The 22283-nt window shown below is 19.4% G+C and overlaps 4 protein-coding genes and 1 long non-coding RNA gene across 5 annotated transcripts; all 5 read right to left on the bottom strand.

The window, feature by feature from the left end:
- Nucleotides 1-536: 536 nt before the first annotated feature.
- Nucleotides 537-1706, bottom strand: LOC128959381 (kelch-like protein diablo). Its single transcript, XM_054305327.1, has 3 exons — nt 1491-1706; nt 1222-1351; nt 537-611 (listed from the first exon to the last, which is right to left on the bottom strand). Exons 1-3 carry the CDS (start codon nt 1646-1648, stop codon nt 537-539), a joined length of 363 nt encoding a protein of 120 aa, XP_054161302.1. The 5' UTR covers nt 1649-1706.
- A 1546-nt stretch (nt 1707-3252) lies between these two features.
- Nucleotides 3253-4030, bottom strand: LOC128959380 (E3 ubiquitin-protein ligase NRDP1-like). Its single transcript, XM_054305325.1, has 2 exons — nt 3810-4030; nt 3253-3453 (listed from the first exon to the last, which is right to left on the bottom strand). Exons 1-2 carry the CDS (start codon nt 4028-4030, stop codon nt 3348-3350), a joined length of 327 nt encoding a protein of 108 aa, XP_054161300.1. The 3' UTR covers nt 3253-3347.
- Nucleotides 4031-12388: 8358 nt separating this feature from the next.
- Nucleotides 12389-13104, bottom strand: LOC128959389 (uncharacterized). Its single transcript, XR_008484582.1, has 4 exons — nt 13071-13104; nt 12704-12895; nt 12537-12622; nt 12389-12448 (listed from the first exon to the last, which is right to left on the bottom strand). It is a non-coding gene; the product is annotated as an uncharacterized LOC128959389 (long non-coding RNA).
- Nucleotides 13105-13281: 177 nt separating this feature from the next.
- LOC128959379 (kelch-like protein 5) lies at nt 13282-19154 on the bottom strand. The gene is made up of 11 exons (XM_054305324.1): nt 18934-19154; nt 18055-18304; nt 17950-17991; nt 17405-17596; nt 17236-17321; nt 17109-17164; nt 16351-16570; nt 16115-16233; nt 15976-16056; nt 14071-14194; nt 13282-13450 (listed from the first exon to the last, which is right to left on the bottom strand). The coding sequence occupies exons 1-11, from the start codon at nt 19152-19154 to the stop codon at nt 13282-13284; spliced, it is 1560 nt and encodes a 519-aa protein (XP_054161299.1).
- A 1518-nt stretch (nt 19155-20672) lies between these two features.
- On the bottom strand, nt 20673-22283 carry LOC128959378 (kelch-like protein 1). The gene is made up of 7 exons (XM_054305323.1): nt 22225-22283; nt 21862-22056; nt 21697-21779; nt 21558-21634; nt 21051-21276; nt 20778-20900; nt 20673-20691 (listed from the first exon to the last, which is right to left on the bottom strand). Exons 2-7 carry the CDS (start codon nt 21931-21933, stop codon nt 20673-20675), a joined length of 600 nt encoding a protein of 199 aa, XP_054161298.1. The 5' UTR covers nt 21934-22056; nt 22225-22283.

The following is a 22283-nucleotide window of genomic DNA, read 5'->3' as shown; positions in this document are numbered from 1 at the left end:
TTATTGTTGTTAACTTATACTAATTTATATGTATATTTAAATATATATATATTCTATATTATATAGAATTTATATTAATAATATTTCATAAAGTATGATAAAATAATTATCTTAGCATTAAATTATACTTTTAATTTAAATGAAATAATAACAAAAAATATTTTTTTTAATTATATTTAACTAATATTTTATGTGATAATAATTATAGTAATATTTTTATTATTATATTATTTTTTAGTGTTTAACAATTACATTGATAATATAAAAATAAAATATGTTGATATTAAATTATTGTTATTGTTAAATTGTTAATAATTTAGTTAAATAAATTAACAATAAACATTTGATTAAAAATATGTAAAAAATTATAAAATAATTAATAATAAAAAACTCATTTTTATTAAACATAAATTCTATGATAAATTAATTTTTATTTAATAATTTCGATATAACAGTTGCCTAAAAAATACAATTTAATAATTAATAAAAAAAATATTAACAAATCATTTAATATTTTACCCCAAAGCCTGAGACTTTTATTGGCAATGATGTCGTATAATACCATTGATTCGCTTTATAATCATATATTTCAACCGAATCTGTGTAACCATCTATAAAAATATTTGTAAAACAAAAATTTAATAATTTATTTACAAAAAAAACAAATATTTTATAATTTTTTTTAGGAGTTAATAATAATTTTAGTTACTTATTAATTATTGAATTAATCAAAATAAATTTAATAATAGACAATAAAAATTATTACAAGTAATAAAATTTTTGATAATTAAAATAAATCAATTTAAAACTAATTTTGTTATTAATAAAATAAAAAATAATCTTTATCTGTTAGTTTATTGTCTATAATATAAATAAAATAATTTATTTTAGAATAAAAACATTTTATGTGTAATTTTTAGATTAATTAAAATTGAAAAATAATTTATATACAATTAATAAACTTTGTAGTTATTTTAAATAAATTATATAATTGTAATAAAAAAGAAAAATTTTAAAATTATTTATAGATTAATAAAATTATAATAAATATGCCAATTTTTGTTAATAATATATTAATAATAAATAAAATATACCATTTGTTTGTCCACCCAATGCATATAATTTATTATTAAATGCAATCAATTTAAAATCAGCTCTTTCTAAAAGCATAGATGCTATAAATAAAATATAAGTACAAAGTATAATAATTAATTGAATTACTAATAACCAACCAATTGGTGTCCATTGATTTGTATTTGGATCATATGTTTCGCATGATTTATAATTACTATTACCATAACCGCCGCAAACATATATTTTGCCCATAAATGATGCTGAACCAAAATAACATCTTGAAATAAAAAATATTAAATATAATAAAAATAAATTTAGTAAATAAATTATAGTTAAAAAATAAAGTATTTGTGTATTGCATATTTATACTGATTACAAGTTTAAATAAATATATAAAATTATATATTAAAAGTAACCTATTATTTGTCATATTAGCCATTGGTTGCCATTGTTGTGTTTTTGTATCATATCTTTCCATTGTATTTAATATACTATTATCTTTAATGATACCTCCGATAGCATATATAAACCCATTGTGTGCTACCAGTGACAGACCATGCCTTTCCTGACTCATTGGTGTTACAAAAGACCATTCATTATTATTTTGTGAATAATATTCACATGATTTTATAGAATTGTCTGTAATATAAAATTAGATAAATAAGTCTATAGATAGAGATATAATTTAGTTTATATAAAAATATTTAATAACATTTTATTTGATTTGTTTTCATTAGCTGATATTGATTTTTACTAAATGACTATATCTCTGCAAATAGCAGAAAATTTTTATTTTTTAAATAATTATTATCAATCAATTAATTAAGAATTATGTTTAAAATTTCATTTTTATTTTTGTTTTTTTAATCTAATTCTCATTTATCTTTAAAATCTATACATCTAATAAATTGTATCAATTTACTAAAAAACTATAAATATATAAATATTAATTTATATTCAAATTGCGTTTTATATAACAATACCTTACATTTTTCTAATGTCTAGAAATAATTCAAATTAAAAAAAAAAACTCTGTTGCTAAATGAAATATTATTTACTAAATATAAATATATGTAAATAGATTATGTTAAATTAGTTTATATATAAATTAAATTAATAAATTAAATATTATTTTATATAATTTATATTTATTTATTATACACTTACCATTGTAACCACCACAAACATATATTGTATTTTCTAATACAGTTGCAGCATGAGAACTTTATAGCATTTAATACATTTAATTAATATTTAATTAATATTTAATTATGATAATAATTTTGTTTTAATTGTTTAACATACCATCGTATTATATTCATCGATGCAATTGATTTCCATTGATTTGTTTGTGTATCATATGTTTCAACACTATTCAATTTGTTTTTACCCTTAATATAAAATATTTATTTATGTTTTAAAAATAATTTTAATATAAGTAATAATTTATATTTTTTAATAAGATTTTACATACATTCCAACCGCCGATTGCATACAATTTTGAATCCATTGAAATCAAACTAAAATACTGTCTGTGAGTGGACATGGATTGTATTGATTGCCAAACACTTGTTTGTATATTATATTTATAACATTCAGCCAAAACATATTTCACATTACTACCACCGCATATATAGATAAAACTATTTGATATGTCAATTGATTGCTAAAATTTATAAAAATAAAATATATATTTAATAAACAATTTAACATATAATTTTTAATAAATATAATTTATGAACACATAACAACATAAAAACATAACAAACAAAATAATAATCATTTTTATATGATTTTCTTATTTCTAAACTAAAATATATTTTATATAATTTAATTAAGTTTTATACTTTCTAATTAAATATATAATAATAATTTATAAATGAAATCAGTTTTTATTAGAATTTATAAAAATATAAATGAATTTTACTTAAATAATTGTGTTTCTCTTAATTTAGTAATTAATTATTTTTATATAAATATTAAACTTAATACTACCGTTGATGATACCGATGGTATGCTAACTGTATTTGTGGTTAGCTATAAAATGAAATAAAATTTTTATTTTAGTAATCTATTAATTTTTTTATTATTTAATTTAAATTACCCGAACATTACTCAAACTTGTAGTCAATTGTTGACTGTTTATTAAATCTTGAATTGTTTTCAATAAGTTTTCCCTTTCGGACTCTAATTCATGTATTTTTCTTAACAATGACTCTTCTCTTACTGAAGTTGTTGACAATAGACTACTGTTTGATGTATTGTATTGACAATTAATTACATGATTTGACAACTCCTCTAATGATATTATAATCAGTACAACCCTTATCCCGGAAATCACATTTGATTTGAAGTTTTCCCAACATATTAACCATAACTCTAACAAAACAAATAAACAAACAAAAAGTTTACTTTAATATTAGTAACAAGTATTTAATGATATAAACAATAGTGATATAAACAGTATATATTAATAGAAAAAATTATATTATATTTTAACTAATAACTAATTAATTAATTTAATAATAGTTTTTACAACATAAACGTGTACAAAGTTATCATTAAAATAATTTATATCATATTAACCATAACTCTAAATAAACAATATTCAAATCTTTATAATATATTTAACCTAAATTATTTTATTAAATATTATATTATTACCAAGTTTAGATGAAAACTAATTGAATAATTGAATTGCTTAAATATTAAATAACAAAAAAATATTTACATACCTGGGTGGTCGGGTTAATGCCTCCGTTGTTAGTGTTTTTCTATCATACGGACAGGTATTGTTAGTCGACAGCCAATTGTTGATACAGTCTTCGCAAAATGTTTGGCGACAACACTGGGCTATAACTGGACAGTAAAATATGTCCTGACATATACTACAGGTTAGCTCAGCCCTATCGGCTGGACTTAGATTAACAAATCGGTCGCAATCATAACCAGGCATTTTGTATGTATGTGTAAAATATGACAATTTTTAATATAATTAACTATTAAATCAATTGAATACAACACAATACTAATTAATTTTTATGCTATCATATATATATATATATAGGTATAATGTCAATTATAATTATCTTAATGATAAATTATTATAATCTTAATTCAAATGAAATAGTAAACACTTGAAGTTAACATTTAATATTTTATTTTACCGCATTTAATTTTTATTAATAAATTTTTTTAGTAATCTTAACGATTGAAACTATAGTAATTTTTTTTAATTGGTAACTTTAAGTGTATTAACAATAAACTCATAATATACTAGTATTTATATTTTTATATAAATATATTATAGTTATACTATTATAAATATTTTTAACATGACTTAAATATTTAAATAATTTACATTATACTCTTGAATTACTCTACAATTAAAAAATAGTTAATAATATTTAGTAAACATATTTTAAATAATGTTAATTTAGTTAGAATAGCTAAATATTTTTATTATAAATTTTTATTTAATTGATTTTCTTTTATATTAAAATAAAATAAAATAATTTCATTAAACTTAACACAAAGTTCAAGTTTTGATATTATAAGTACTTATGAATTATTAATAAATATTTTTATTATTAAAAGATTGAGGTAATATTACAGTATATTAATAGGTATACATTATATAATAATCATTGTTATATACTGTATAATATATTTAGTATAAAGTATAAATGTATTATTACATTAAAATTAGATATAACAAATTTATTTTATATAAATAAATTATACACCATAAAATATTTTTAAAAACCAAATTTATTAATAAAATATTTTTATTTTATAAATAATTATTTTAAAGAAAAGTTATTTAAATTAATTTTTAGAAATCAATAATTAGATAAAATTTTTGTTTATTTGTTTCATTTGCTATTATTTTTTTAAAAAAATAATTTTGTCTTTAGCTATTCATATAAAAAGCTATCTATATTATTATACTGTATTATATTATACAAAAAAAAATATTTATAAATTAAATTAAAATTGTGGTTTTATTGAACTTAAAATCACTGAATTATTGAATTTATTATCATAATTTTTTTTTATAATAGTGGCCTATAAAATAAAATATAATAATTAGAATAAAAATTTAACTTAAAATATCTTAAATTATTTTACTCCAAAATATCCAATTTTTATTGGCAATGATGTCGTATAAAACCATTGATTGGATTTATAATTATATATTTCAACCGTATTTGTGTAACAATCTATAGAAATATTTAAAATATATTAAAAATTTATTTCATTTCAATTTTTATAAATAACAGTTAATCATAATTTTAGTATAAACTTAATAAATTTATATTAATGATTATTTATTTAATTAAAATGAATAGAATAGATGTCTTATTTTACAGTTATTTAAAAAAATAAATAAATTTAATAACAAAAAAATTATTACTAGTAATTTAAATATTTAAACTATTTAAATATTATATTTTTTATATAATCTATAGCTGATATTATTTTAATTGTTATATACAATATTATAAACACATTAGTTCATTAAAATTTTGAAAATTATTTTATTTAATAAAAATAATTTATATAAATAAATACCGGTATAAACACTTACCATAGAAACCACCACATACAAATATTTTGCATTACAGTTTCATCATGGGCACTTTATGAAATTTAATTTGTTTAATAAATATGTTTTTTATGAAAACAATAATATTAAAAAATATTCAAATATTTAGTTATAGCAATACTCGCGTATTATATTCATCGATGTTATAGATTTCCATTGATTTGTTTACGTATCATATGTTTCGACACTATTCAATATATCTTTACCCTTTAATATGAAATTAATTATTAGTGTATCATATTTTTTTTTTAAATTTACATTTCCATTATTACCTCCGATAGCATATATAAACCTTTTGTGTGGTACCAGTGCCAGACCACCCTTACTGTACTCTTTCGTGTTGCAAAAGACCACTTATCAGTATTTGGTAAATAATATTCACATGATTTTATAATATTTTCTGTAAAAAATAAAATTATATAAATAAGTTTACCTGTCTTAATTTTGCAAAAAGTTTATTTAATTTAGTTTATATAAAGAAGTTTAATAACATTTTTTATTGATTTGACTAAATGGCTATATCTCTACAAATATTGGATAACATATTTTCAATAATAATTATTTTCAATAAATTAATTCAGAATTATTATTAATTAATGAAATTAATTTGATTATTATTTTTGTTTTAATCTAATTATGATAAATCTTATAAAAATTGTACATATATTAGATTTTATTTATATAAAACAGGTCAATATTAATTCAAATAACAATTATGTTTTTAAATAAAAACATATATAAATAGAAAATGTTAAATTAGTTTATACATGAAATAAATTACAAATTATAATACACAATTCTTTATAAAAATTTCTCATTAAATGATAAGTTTTAAATTTATTTTTTAACTAATGCTTAATAAATAATATTTAAGAAAATCAAATAGGAATAAGCTTACGTATTTGAAATATGTTTGATTTATTATACACTTACCATTTTAACAACCACATACATATATTGTATTTTCTATTACAGTTGCATCATGCACTTTACGATATTTAATACATTTAATTAATATTTATTTATAATAATTACTTTTTTTAATTGTTTAACATAATAGTAATTATATATATATATATTATACCTGAGTATTATATTCATCAATGCTATTGATTTCCTGTGATTTGTTTGTGTATCGTATGTATCAATAGTATTGAAATGGTTTTTACCCTTAATATTAAATAATTATTTATATTTTAAAAATAATTCTAATATAAATAATAATTTTTTATTTTTAAATAAATTTTTACATACATTCCAACCGCCGATTGCATACAATTTTGAATCCATTGAAATCAAACTAAAGTAAGCCCTCGGAGTGGACATGGATTGTATTGATTGCCAAACACTTGTTTGTGTATTACTGGTCGATCCATAAAAAGATAGCGATTAAAATACTACAAACAATTTATAAAAACTAAATTTAATTTTATTTAAAGTAATCCTCCTGTGCCTGAATGCACTTGGTCATACGCCTCCTCCACCTTTCAAACGCCTCCTCCCAGGCAGTTTTCGCAAGCGACTCAAAATACTCTATTTTTCGAGTCATCTTCATCTTCAGACACAAATATCTTTGCTTCCCGTGACAGTATTGGCCCGTAATAATCATAGTCACTTCATCAACTTTTACTATCTTAGTGGTGGTATTATCTCTGAATTTCTTCTAGGGGTTTAGAACTTATTGACATTTTTCCAACCTATCCCCCTTTTGCTCTCCACTTAGAAGATGGGGTACAAAACCACAAAATTGCTTCTGTACCTTTAATTGGTCAGCACATATTCTTCAAAGTATTTTGCCCCGAATGCCTGATTTGTACTTCAACTCGTGGTATGTAATACTTGGATCAGCTCTTATTATGTCTTCGACAATCGCTGCATTTTCCGGGGTATTCTCCGAAACAGGCCGTTCCTCAATAGGGTTGTTTTCAAGTGACTACTGTCACCTTTTGAATTCACGTATCAATTTGGTGATTGTACTAAAACTTAAAGTAATATGTCCTTATACTGTGTTGATGCGCTGGTCAATCACTTCCAACTCTTTAGTCTTCATCCATTGATAATAAATGATGGCCCGAATCTGGTTCGCTTTCAAATCATTTTGACTGTTCAAAAAAACTCTGACACCACTTATTTAAATGACTATAACTTTTGAACAAATAAACAAAATTTGATGAAAATCACACCAAAAGCAAATCAAATGTATACAAATAAGAGAGTGTAAAAAGATTTTGGCTAACATTCATAAATAACGTTTCGCTACCTTTATATGGCGCGAAGAGTATATTTATAACATACAGACAATACAGATGACCCATCATATCCACTGCATATATAAATAAAACTACCATCGGATAAGTCAATTGATTGCTAATAATTAACATAACAATCAAAAAAATTAATAAGTTTTACTAACTTCTATATTTCTAAACTAAGCAATAGATTATATAGATTTATTAAGTTTTTCTTTCTAATTTAATAAAATCTAATGAAAATAAAATCAAAGTTTGTATTAATTTACACAAATAAAAATGAAATAAATGTTTTTTCAATTAACTAAAATTTAAATAATTTTTCTAATAAATTTGTGTTTTTCTTAATTTACTAAATTAGTTATTATTTTTAATTTATAAAACTTAATACTACCTGTAATGATACCGATGCTAAGTTTACTGTATTTTTGGAAGCTATATAAATGATAGAAAATTATTAATCTATTAAAACAATTATTATTATTATTTATTATTATAATTATTTAAATTAATTTCGATTATATGATTATTACTCAAACTTGTTGTCAATTGATTACTGTTTATTAAGTCTCGATTTTTTTTCAATAAGTTTTCTCTTTCGGCCTCTAATTCATTGATTTTTCTTAACAATGACTCTTCTCTTTGAATGTTTGATGGATTGTATCGACAATTGTTTAAATGATTTCTCAGATACTCTAATATTATTACTTCAGTACAACCCTTATCCTGGAAATCACATTTGATTTGAAGTTTTCCCAACATATTAACCATAATTCTAACACAAAACAAAAAATAAATATTTAGTTAAATTTATAAAAATTTAATAAAATGTTATAAACAGTATAAATATATAGAATTTCAAATCAATATTATATTTTTGACAAAAACATTAAATTAAAATGATTCATAGTTATAATAAATTAATTAAAAATATGGTAAGACATACCTGGGTGGTCTGATTAATGCCTCCGTTGTAAGTATTTTTCTATCATACGGATAGGTATTGTTAGTCGACAGCCAATTGTTGATATAGTCTTTGCAAAATGTTTGGAGACAACACTGGGCTATAACTGGACAGCAAATAATATTCAGACATATACTACATGTTAGCTCAGCCCTATCCGATGGACTTAGATTAACAAATCGGTCGCAATCATAACCAGGCATTTTGTATGTGTGTTTAAAATGTGACAATTTTTAATTAACTATTTAATCAATGATTACAGCATAATACTAATTGTCAATTTTTTATATAATTAACTATTACTATTAACTTATTTTTTAAATCATTTGAATTCAATACAATAGGAATTAATTATATTTTTTGTTCACTTTATAAATATTTAGATATATTGACATTATTTTTATAATGGTCATAAATTAATTTATTTTAACAATAAATTATATTACTAATGCATATGAAATAATATTAATTATTTAAAGTTAATATTTTATTTTAACTTTATTAATAATTTTTTTATGATCTTAAAATTATAAATATAGTAATATTTTTTTTATCATAGTAACTTATATTAGTGTATTAACAATTGAATTTAATTAATGTAGATAATTATACTTTTAATATAAATGAAATAATAACATAAAATAAATTTTTTTATTATAGTTAACTAATTACTTTTTTAGTAATAAATATTCTAATCATTGATAATAATTAGTTATATTTTTTATTATAATATCTTTTAGTGTTTAAAAATTACATTGCTTATAAAAAAATTGTAAGTATTTTTTCTATCATACGGATAGGTATTGTTAGTGTAGCCAATTGTTGATATAGTCTTTGCAAAATGTTTGGAGACAACACTGGGCTATAACTGGACAGCAAATAATATTCAGACATATACTACATGTTAGCTCAGCCCTATCCGATGGACTTAGATTAACAAATCGGTCGCAATCATAACCAGGCATTTTGTATGTGTGTTTAAAATGTGACAATTTTTAATTAACTATTTAATCAATGATTACAGCATAATACTAATTGTCAATTTTTTATATAATTAACTATTACTATTAACTTATTTTTAAATCATTTGAATTCAATACAATAGGAATTAATTATATTTTTTGTTCACTTTATAAATATTTAGATATATTGACATTATTTTTATAATGGTCATAAATTAATTTATTTTAACAATAAATTATATTACTAATATATGAAATAATATTAATTATTTAAAGTTAATATTTTATTTTAACTTTATTAATAATTTTTTTATGATCTTAAGATATAGTAATATTTTTTATCATAGTAACTTATATTAGTGTATTAACAATTGAATTTAATTAATGTAGATAATTATACTTTTAATATAAATGAAATAATAACATAAAATAAATTTTTTTATTATAGTTAACTAATTACTTTTTAGTAATAAATATTCTAATCATTGATAATAATTAGTTATATTTTTTATTATAATATCTTTTAGTGTTTAAAAATTACATTGCTTATAAAAAAATAAAATATTTTTTAACTTTATAAGCTATTTGTTTTGTTTATAATTTAGTGAAATAAATTTACAATACACATTTGATTCAAATATGATAATTTTATAAAATAATTAATAATAAAAAACTAATTTTTTATTAAACTTAAATTCTGATTAATTAATTTTTATTCGATAATTTTTATATAACAGTTGCCTAAAAAAATAAAATTTAATACTTAATATAAAAAATTTAACAAATTATTAAATATTTTACCCCAAAGCCTAAAACTTTTATTGGCAATGATGTCGTATAATACCATTGATTTGCTTTATAATCATATACTTCAACCGTTTCGGTTGGTTCATAATCTATAAATTAAATATAATTATTTATTTAAGAATTTTTTAAGTAGAAATTAGAAAAATATAATATAAAAATAATAAAATAGTTATTTTAGAATAATTATCAATTTAAAAAAGAAAAATATTAAATTATTATTAATTAAATTTTAATAAATTTACGTAAAGGCAAATTATGTAAATAAATTAATATTGAGAGACAATAGAACCGATCATATGGTGTGTTAACCTGTATGACCGATCGTTAGTTGATCATTCACTTATAATTAGTTAATTTATTCAATTGAACACAAACTTTATTAAATAAAATACAATATATAGAAAATAATATATATTATAAATTAGTATAATAATGATAACTAACAATTGACGGAATTAAATGTGTTATAAATACATGTATTTATAGAGATTCTAAAGTAAGCATTTAGTGTATGAATATAAATAGTTTCAGTATCATAGTAACAATGGTTTGGAGACTCATTAAAAAAATATGTTAATTACATTGATATAAGTTTGGAGGAAAGTATATTTAACTACGTGATCGGTCTATTGACCCATCAATGTTATAACATTTATACAATATAATAAATAAAATTATACCTTTTGTTCGTCCACCCAATGCATATAATTTATCATTAAATGCAATCGTTTTTAAATCTACTTCTTTCTAAAAAGCATTGGCGCTACAAATAAAATATGTATAGAAAATTATAATAATTATAATTGTAAGTAATTATAATAAACCAATTTGTGTCCATTGATTTGTTTTTGGATCATATGTCTCACACGATTTCCCATTATTATAACTATCACCGCCGCAAACATATATTTTATCCATAAATGATGCTGAACCAAAACTACGTCTTTAAATATAAAATTATTAATATTAAAAAAATTAAACTTTAAAAATTGTTTTTGTATTTTAATCTGAAGTGCAAATATTTAATAAATATTTTATTTAAATTTATTTTTATTTATTTAATAAATATTCTATAATAATACTGATTACAAGTATATAAGATTTTATAATATATAAATATACAATCTATATAGACATATTTTTAAACTAACCTTTTATATTTCATATTAGCCATTGGTTGCCATTGTTGTGTATTTTGTATCATATCTTTCCATTGTATTAAAACATGATTTTAAATTATTACCTCCGATAGCATATATAAACCCTTCGTGTGCTACCAGTTCCAGAACACTTCTTTCCGTAGCCATTGGTGTTGTAAAAGATCACTCATTAGTATTATTTGGCGAATAATATTCACATGATTTTATAACATTTACTGTAAAATAGAATTATAAAAATGTCTTAATTTTAAAAAAAATTATTTAGTTTATTATTTATAAATAGATTAGAATAATATTTTTTTATTTGTTTAATTTCTATTATTAAAAATTAAATATCGTTTTTTTAAATAAAATTTATTATCAATTCAGAATTATGATTATGATGATATATCTATAAAATTATGCATATATTAAATATATATAAATTGTTACTAAAAAACTATTGCTACTAAAAATATTTTATAAATTAAAATAAGAATTGACTTGTACGAGAATATACTATTTTAAAATAAAAATGTTTTATACATTGTTTTTATATCTTATAAATTGTTTACTTACTATTATCCTTATCAAAACCACCACATACATATAAATTATTTTCTAATACAGTTGCATCATGCTGACTTCAAAATAATTTATACATTAATATTTATATATTCTAATAATTTTATTTTAATTGTTTAACATAATTTTTATATTTTATATAAATACCTGCGTATTATATTCATGGATGCAATTGATTTCCATTGATATGTTTGTGTATCATATGTTTCAATGCTATTCAATTTGTTTTCATTCTTAATATAAATTAATAAATTTTGTTTTATAAATTAATTAAAGATTAATAATCATTTATTTCAATATAAGTTTTTACATACATTACTGCCGCCGATTGCATACAATTTTGAATCCATTGAAATCAAACTAAAATAATGCCTCGGAGTAGACATTGATTTTACTGATTGCCAAACACTTGTGTGTGTATTATATTTATAACATTCAGACAATACAGATGTCCCATCATTTCCACCGCATATATAGATAAAACTATCCGATAAATCAATTGTTTTCTAAATTAACATAAAATAAAATTGTTTGCTATAATTGAAGTTAATTAATTTTATAATAGTAATTTTAATTGTAATTTATAATTGAAAAATCAACTTTTTTAAAATACAAAAATTTAAATTATAATTATATCTCTCTATTTACTTATTATTTTTTAAATTATAAACTTTATACTACCTGAGATGATACCAATGGTAAGTTTACTGTATTTGTGGTAAGCTATATAAATGAAAGTAAATTTAATTAGTAATCTATTAAAACAATTATTGATTATTATTTTAAATGATTTATTAAATTTTAATTACCCGAAGATTACTCAAACTTGTAGTCAATTGTTTTCTATTTATTAAGTCTTGAATTGCTTTCAAAAAGTTTTCCCTTTCGGTCTCTAATTCATTAATTTTCTTAACAATGACTCTTCTCTTTGAATGTTTGATGGATTGTATCGACAATTGTTTAAATGATTTGTCAGATATTCTAATATTATTACTTCAGTACAACCCTTATCCTGGAAATCACATTTGATTTGAAGTTTTCCCAACATATTAACCATAATTCTAAACAACAAAAAATTAATAAATATTTAGTTAAATTTATAAAATTTAATAAAATGTGATAACCAGTTAGGGTTAGATTGAGATTCCCAGGGAGGTAAGTTCCCAAATAAAATCCCTCCAATTATCCCGGAAAAAATGGAAAATATATTATATTCCCTCCCTTGATCGTTAGAAAGTGAAAATATAATTTGTCATATATTAAAAAGTATATAATCTCAATGATTATGTGTTTCAATTGGGACTACTATGTTAGTAATAACTCAATCAAAATGTGATTCAAATAATATTAAACATTTAGTAAAAACTTTAAATACATTTTGTAGACATTTACTATACAAATGTGGTTTTAATTAAACATTATGTGAAGTGAGTTAGGGTACGATAGATGGTACCACAAGGAAATGTCTTCTCAGGGAACAGGGAATATAAGGAACTTATGAAAATAATACGAGGGAGAGAATCTGATCTAACCCTATATATATATATAAATTCAAATCAATATTATATTTTGAACGAATAGATTTTTTATTCATTATATTTTAAATAAACTAACTTTAAAATTATAATTAAAATGATTAATTAATTAAAAATATTATTTTAAACAATATGGCAAGACATACCTGGGTGGTTGGGTTAATGCCTCAGTTGTAAGTGTTTTTCTATCATACGGACAGGTATTGTTAGTTGACAGCCAATTGTTGATACAGTCTTCGCAAAATGTTTGTCGACAACACTGGGCTATAACTGGACAGCAAATAATATTCAGACATATACTACATGTTAGCTCAGCCCTATCCGATGGACTTAGATTAACAAATCTGTCGCAATCATAACCAGGCATTTTGTATGTATGTTTAAAATATGTTAATTTTTAATTAACTATTTAATCAATTGAATACAACATTATACTAATTGTCAATTTTTAATACAATTAACTATTACTAATAACTTATTTTTAAATCATTTGAATTCAATACAATAGCAATTAATTATATTTTTTGTTCACTTTATAAATATTTAGATAAATTGACTATATTTTTATAATAGTCATAAATTAATTTATCTTAACCATACTACCAATGCTACTAATGCATATGAACATAATATACATGATAGTAAATTTATTAGTGTAATAACACTAGACTTTTAATTAAAAATACATAATTTATATAAGTATATTATTATTTTAGTTTATAATATTATAAATATTTGTAACATGAGTTATGATAAATAATTTTAAATKATGAAATAAACAGTTAAAACTACAATTATTTTATATTTTATTTTTTTGCTAATTATTTTAGCAATAAATTTTATTATTCAATGATTATAACTATAGTATTTTTTATTACTGTATTAACTTTAATTGTCTAACAATTAGACTGCTAATGTATACACCCATATATATATAAAATTATATATATAAATATAACATTTTTTATAATTAACTAAAATAAATTTATAATAATATTCTAAAAATGCGTCAACTACATAACACTGATAAATTATTAATAAAAATTTATATATTGTTATTACTGTAAATTAAAATTTTATTAATAGTTAAAATAACTTAATTATTAATTAATATTTATTTATTAAACTCTGTATATTATATATGATTTAGTTGTAATTAACTATTAATTATTATTTAATACTATAAAAAATCATTTAATACTTAATTTATATTTTTGTTATTGCTGTTAACTTATACTAATTTATATATATATTTAAATATTTATATACTTTATTATATAGAATTTATATTAACAATATTTCATAAAGTAATTATCTTAGCATTAAATTATACTTTTAATTTAAATGAAATAATAACATAAAATAATTTTTTTAATTATATTTAACTAATATTTTTTTTTGATAATAATTATAGTAATATTGTTATTATTATATTATTTTTTAGTGTTTAACAATTACATTGATTATATAAAAATAAAATATGTTGATATTAAATTAATGTTATTGTTAAATTGTTAATAATTTAGTTAAATATATTAACAATAAACATTTAAATAAAAATATGAAAAAATATAAAATAATTAATAATAAAAAACTCATTTTTATTAAACATAAATTCTATGATAAATTAATTTTTATTCGATAATTTTGATATAACAGTTGCCTAAAAAATACAATTTAATAATTAATAAAAAAAATATTAACAAATCATTTAATATTTTACCCCAAAGCTTGCGACTTTTATTGGCAATGATGTCGTATAATACCATTGATTTGCTTTATAATCATATATTTCAACCGAATCTGTTGGTTTCTTGTCTATAATTTAAATAAAATAATTTATTTTAGAATTAAATCTTTTTATGTGTAATTTATAGATTAATTAAAATAGAAAAATAATTTATATACAATTAATAAACTTTATAGTTATTTTAAATAAATTATATAATTGTAATAAAAAAGAAAAATTTTAAAACTATTTATAGATTAATAAAATTATAATAAATATGCCAATTTTTGTTAATAATATATTAATAATAAATAAAATATACCATTTGTTTGTCCACCCAATGCATATAATTTATTATTAAATGCAATCAATTTAAAACCAGCTCTTTCTAAAAGCATTGATGCTATAAATAAAATATAAGTACAAAGTATAATAATTAATAGTAATTAATAATAACCAACCAATTTGTGTCCATTGATTTGTTTTTGGATCATATGTTTCGCATGATTTCCCATCACTATTACCCTCACCGCCGCAAACATATATTTTACCCATAAATGATGCTGAACCAAAATAACCTCTTAAAATAAAAAATATTAAATGTAATAAAAATAAATTTTTAAAAGTATTTGTGTATTGCATATTTATACTGATTACAAGTTTAAATAAATATATAAAATTATATATTAAAAGTAACCTAGTATTTGTCATATTAGCCATTGGTTGCCATTGTTGTGTTTTTGTATCATATCTTTCCATTGTATTTAAATATTCTTTACCATTATTACCTCCGATAGCATATATAAATCCATTGTGTGCTACCAGTGCCAGACCATTCCTTTTGTGACTCATTGGTGTTACAAAAGACCACTCTTTATTATTTTGCGAATAATATTCACATGATTTTATAGTATTGTCTGTAATATTAAATTACATAAATAAGTTTATCTCTCTTAAATTTTAAAGAAATATAATTTAGTTTATATAAAAATATTTAATAACATTTTATTTGATTTGTTTTCATTAGCTGATATTGATTTTTACTAAATGACTATATCTCTACAAATAGCAGAAAGTTTTTATTTTTTAAATAATTATTATCAATAATTAATTAAAGATTATGTTTAAAATTTCATTATTATTTTTGTTTTTTTAATCTAATTCTCATTTATCTTTAAAATCTATACATCTAATAAATTGTATTAATTTACTAAAAATCTATAACTATATAAATATTAATTTATATTCAAATTGCGTTTTATATAACAATACCTTACATTTTTCTAATGTCTAGAAATAATTCAAATTCAAATAAAAACTCTGTTGTTAAATGAAATATTATTTACTAAATATAAATATATGTGAATAGATTATGTTAAATTAGTTTATATATAAATTAAATTAATAAATTAAATATTATTTTATATAATTTATATTTATTTATTATACACTTACCATTGTAACCACAACATACATATATTGTATTTTCTAATACAGTTGCATCATGACCACTTTATAGCATTTAATACATTTAATTAATATTTAATTATGATAATAATTTTGTTTTAATTGTTTAACATACCTGCGTATTATACTCATCGATGCAATTGATTTCCATTGATTTGTTTGTGTATCATATGTTTCAACACTATTCAAATTGTTTTTACCCTTTAATATATAATTATTATATGTTTTATAAATAAATTTAATATAAATAATAATTTATATTTTTTTAATAAGATTTTACATACATTACAACCGCCGATTGCATACAATTTTGAATCCATTGAAATCAAACTAAACTCAACCCTTGGAGTGGACATGGATTGTATTGATTGCCAAACACTTGTTTGTGTATTATATTTATAACATACAGACAATCGTGATGTCCCATCATATCCACCGCATATATAGATAAAGCTATCAGATAAGTCAATTGATTGCTAAAATTTATAAAAATAAAATATATATTTAATAAAAAATTTAACATATAATTTTTAATAAATATAATTTGTGAACACATAACAACATAACAACATAAAAACATAAAAACATAAAAACATAACAAACAAAATAATAATCATTTTTATATGATTTTCTTATTTCTAAACTAAAATATATTTTATATAATTTAATTAAGTTTTATACTTTCTAATTAAATATATAATAATAATTTATAAATGAAATCAKTTTTTATTRGAATTTATAAWAATATAAATGAATTTTACTTAAATAATTGYKTTTCTCTTAATTTAGTAATTAATTATTTTTATATAAATATTAAACTTAATACTACCGGTGATGATACCGATGGTAAGTTAACTGTATTTTTGGTTAGCTATGAATGAAATTAAATTTTTATTTTAGTAATCTATTATTTTTTAATAATTTAATTTAATACCCGAACATTACTCAAACTTGTAGTCAATTGTTGACTGTTTATTAAATCTTGAATTGTTTTTAATAAGTTTTCTCTTTCGGCCTCTAATTCATTGATTTTTCTTAACAAAGACTCTTCTCTTTGATTGTTTAATGGATTGTTTAAATTGTTTAAATGATTTGTCAGATACTCTAATATTATTACTTCAGTACAACCGTTATCCCGGAAATCACATTTGATTTGAAGTTTTCCCAACATATTAACCATAACTCTAACAAAACAAATAAATATTTAGTTAAATTTATAAAATTCAATAAAATTTGATAAACAATATATATATATATAAATGAATATAAATTAAAATTAATATTATATTTTTAACAAAAATTTATTTATTCATGAGATAATGTTATAATGATTTCAGTTATGATTAAAGTGATAGATAAAGTTATAATTAATTAATTAAAAATATTACTTTGAAAAAATATGACATAATGTTATGAATAATGTGATACATAATTCTAGACAATAATAAATAATTATTTAATTTACAAAAAGTTTACTTTAATATTAGTAACAAGTATTTAATTTTTTTATAGCCGTAACTCAATAAAATGTGATATAAACAGTAAATATTAATAGAAAAAATTATATTATATTTTAACTAATAACTAATTAATTAATTTAATAATAGTTTTTACAACATAAACGTGTACAAAGTTAGAATTAAAATAATTTATAACATATTAATTATAACTCTAACAAAACAACATTCAAATCTATATAATATATTTAACCTAAATTATTTTATTAAATATTATATTATTACCAAGTTTAGATGAAAACTAATTTAATAATTGAATTGCTTAAATATTAAATAACAAAAAAATATTTACATACCTGGGTGGTCGGGTTAATGCATCCTTAGTAAGTGTTTTTCTATCATACGGACAGGTATTGTTAGTCGACAGCCAATTGTTGATACAGTCTTTGCAAAATGTTTGGAGACAACACTGGGCTATAACTGGACAGCAAATAATGTTCAGACATATACTACATGTTAGCTCATCCCTATCCGATGGACTTAGATTAACAAATCGGTTGCAATCATAACCGGGCATATTGTTTGTATGGATGTGCAAAATATGCCAATTATATATATATATAATTAACTATTAAATCAATTGAATACAACACAATACTAATTAATTTTTTCTTGTTGCTAAAATATACTTATATAAAAATATATATGTAACTATATTTTTATATTGAATTCTAATTATCTTAATGATAAATTATTTTAATCTTTATTCACATGAAATAGTGAAACACTTAAAGTTAACATTTAATATTTCATTTTAACTTATTTAATTTTTAGTAATCTTAACGATTAAAACTATAGTAATTTTTTATTATCTGTAACTTTATGTGTATTAACAATAAACTCATAATATACAGGTATTTATATTTTTATATTAATATATTATAGTTTGTAACATGACTTAAATATTTAAATAATTAACATTATAAGCGTTATTATTAATAATCTTTGTTTTATTTAATAAATAAATTAAATTAATTTTTTTGTAAATATATTTATTTGTGTAATATTTTTTATTAATGATTATTTAGTTAAATATTTTTACTGTAGATTTATTTTTTTATATTAAATCTAAAATAAAATAATTTATAAAACTTAACTCAAAGTTCAATTTTTGATATTATAAATACTTATAATAGATTATATAATAAATAATACAGTATATTCATTTATAAATAGTTAGTTAAAACATTAAATAAAAACAAATTATTAAATTAAATAATATTTTGTTTTTATTTAATGTTAATTAATATAATATACTTTAAATATAGATAGAATAGTTAAATTTTTTAATACGAAAATATTATTTTTTGATTTTTAATAAATATTTAATAAAATAGTTATTATTATTCTATTATATATCTGTTCTTTAAAATATTAAATTAATTAAATATCTAATAATAATTTTAGAAAATTTATTGTTTTATCATTTAATAAAATTTGCAAAATTAAAAATAAATATTATTTCGAAAGAAATTAGTATGATCAATTTTTATAAAAATTTACTTGAAATTTAATTTTAATTAAATAATCCAGTGTAATTATTATTGAAAAATCATGTATTTTATAATTAATTATACTATTAGAATTTTTCAAAATAATTATTACTAAATTTAAATTTTGTATATAATTTCATTATTATGTTATAACAGTTGCCTAAAAAAAATAAAATAAAACAATTAATAAATTGTATGTTAAATTATTTAAGTTATAAATTATTTTTACTCCAAAACTTCTGGATTTTATAGGCAATGATGTCGTATACAACCATTGATTTGATTTATAATCATATACTTCAACCGTTTCGGTTATATTCATATCTATAAAAATTTTATAATAACTATTTATTTAATATAATAGATATTTCAAACATACATTACATTGAAAATAGTAATTGATAATAACGTTAAATAAGATAAAATAACTAATTATATAATCTATATAACTATATATTGTTTAATAAAAATAATAAATACCATTTTTAATGCCACCCAATGCATATAATTTATCATTAAGAGAAATCAATTTAAAAAAGCGTCTACCTAATATCATTGATGCTATATAAATAAAAATATAATAATAACATAATTAATATACAATTCAACAAAAAAAACTACATAACAACAAAAAAATCATAACAAACCAACCAATTTGTGTCCATTGATTTGTTTTCGGATCATATGCTTCACATGATTGACAATTACTATTACCCCAACCGCCGCAAACATATATTTTATCCATAAATGATGCTGAACCAAAATAACATCTTAAAATATTTTTAAAAATATATTATTAATTTTTATCTTATAAAATATTCCAAAAAAAAAATAAATAATTTTTTTTAAATATTACTTGTTTTACTGTATTTTTACTGTAAGCAAGTTAATTTTAAATAAATAAATTGAAAAAAACTAACCTAGTATATCTCATATTAGCCATTGGTTGCCATTGTTGTGTTATTGTATCGTATCTTTCTATTGAATTTAAATAATTACCTCCATTTTTATTTTGACCACCAATAGTATAAATAAATCCGTTGTCAGCTATGACTGCCATACCATGATTTTCCGTACTCATTGGTTGGCCAATAGACCAGTGATTTGTATTTAGTGAATAATATTCACAAAAATTGATAACATTGCCTAAATGTTTATTGTTTTATATTATTTACAAAAAATATATATAATATACTTAACATTTTATATTATATATTAAACATAATACACAATAATAAAACAAAAATTGTATAAAATATGCAATAATAAAATTTTTGTAGCAAAAATTGGTTATATGTAATTTGTTAATATAAATATATGTAATTTATATATTATGTGATGGATAAAATAATAATAAAATTCAAATAATTATTAATTAAACTAATTTAATAGAGTCAAATAATTAATTAATTTAGTTATAGACTTACCATTTTCACCACCGCATACATATATATGATTTTGTATTAGCTGTAGCATCATGATTACTTTATAAAATTTAATAAATCTAATTTATAAATATTTTAAAATAAAATTGATTTTAAACTAATTTTTAATTATATAAAATACCGGCGTATTATATTCATCGATGCTATAGATTTCCATTGATTTGTTTGTTGATCATATGTTTCAATGCTATTTAAATAATTACCCTATATATATAAAGAATATTTTTTTATAATACATTTATTTATTTTTTATTAAAAAATTAAAGAAAAACAAATTTCTACATACATTCCAACCGCCGATTGCATACAATTTTGAATCCATTGAAATCAAACTAAAACTCATACGTTTAATAGACATGGATTGTATTGATTGCCAAACACTTGTTTGTTGATTATATTTATAACACACTGACAATTGTGTTGTCCCATCCCATCCACCGCATATATAGATAAAACTATTGTCGGATAAGTCAAGTGTTTCCTAATTTAGACAAAACATAATAATAATAATAATAATAATAATAATAATAATAAGTTTATATTGAATATTTTTAATTATTTATTAAAAAACCAGTTGAAAATGCTTGAAAAGAACTCCTTAACTTAAAAAATCAAAAAAATATTTTTGTAACTGAGCCTAGATTCGAACCTATGTCCTTGTGGGACAGACAGACAGACTTTTAGAATGCATATACGTACTCCTTTCAG

This window comes from Oppia nitens, unplaced genomic scaffold, assembly GCF_028296485.1.
Source record: "Oppia nitens isolate AA-2021 unplaced genomic scaffold, nextdenovo-longstitch-racon4-pilon3 scaffold49_pilon_pilon_pilon, whole genome shotgun sequence".
NCBI classification, from domain to species: domain Eukaryota; kingdom Metazoa; phylum Arthropoda; class Arachnida; order Sarcoptiformes; family Oppiidae; genus Oppia; species Oppia nitens.
This window is presented reverse-complemented; position numbering and strand designations above follow the sequence as displayed.

What these genes read in the sequence shown, in the direction of transcription:
- LOC128959378 (XM_054305323.1), bottom strand. Translation starts at nt 21,933, where the DNA reads ATGTCTATTAAACGTATGAGTTTTAGTTTGATTTCAATGGATTCAAAA. An exon ending in TGTATGCGGTGGTGAAAATG is followed by an intron (nt 21,277 to 21,557) that starts GTAAGTCTATAA and finishes ATAAACATTTAG; the next exon opens with GCAATGTTATCAATTTTTGT. An exon ending in GCTAATATGAGATATACTAG is followed by an intron (nt 20,901 to 21,050) that starts GTTAGTTTTTTT and finishes AAATATTTTAAG; the next exon opens with ATGTTATTTTGGTTCAGCAT.
- LOC128959379 (XM_054305324.1), bottom strand. Translation starts at nt 19,154, where the DNA reads ATGCCCGGTTATGATTGCAACCGATTTGTTAATCTAAGTCCATCGGAT. An exon ending in TGTATGTTGTGGTTACAATG is followed by an intron (nt 16,571 to 17,108) that starts GTAAGTGTATAA and finishes TTAATATTACAG; the next exon opens with ACAATACTATAAAATCATGT. An exon ending in AAATCAATGGACACAAATTG is followed by an intron (nt 16,057 to 16,114) that starts GTTGGTTATTAT and finishes TTTTATTTATAG; the next exon opens with CATCAATGCTTTTAGAAAGA.
- LOC128959380 (XM_054305325.1), bottom strand. Translation starts at nt 4,030, where the DNA reads ATGCCTGGTTATGATTGCGACCGATTTGTTAATCTAAGTCCAGCCGAT. An exon ending in GCATTAACCCGACCACCCAG is followed by an intron (nt 3,454 to 3,809) that starts GTATGTAAATAT and finishes TTGTTTTGTTAG; the next exon opens with AGTTATGGTTAATATGTTGG.
- LOC128959381 (XM_054305327.1), bottom strand. Translation starts at nt 1,648, where the DNA reads ATGAGTCAGGAAAGGCATGGTCTGTCACTGGTAGCACACAATGGGTTT. An exon ending in GCTAATATGACAAATAATAG is followed by an intron (nt 1,352 to 1,490) that starts GTTACTTTTAAT and finishes TTTTATTTCAAG; the next exon opens with ATGTTATTTTGGTTCAGCAT. An exon ending in CACCAATTGGTTGGTTATTA is followed by an intron (nt 612 to 1,221) that starts GTAATTCAATTA and finishes ATATTTTTATAG; the next exon opens with ATGGTTACACAGATTCGGTT.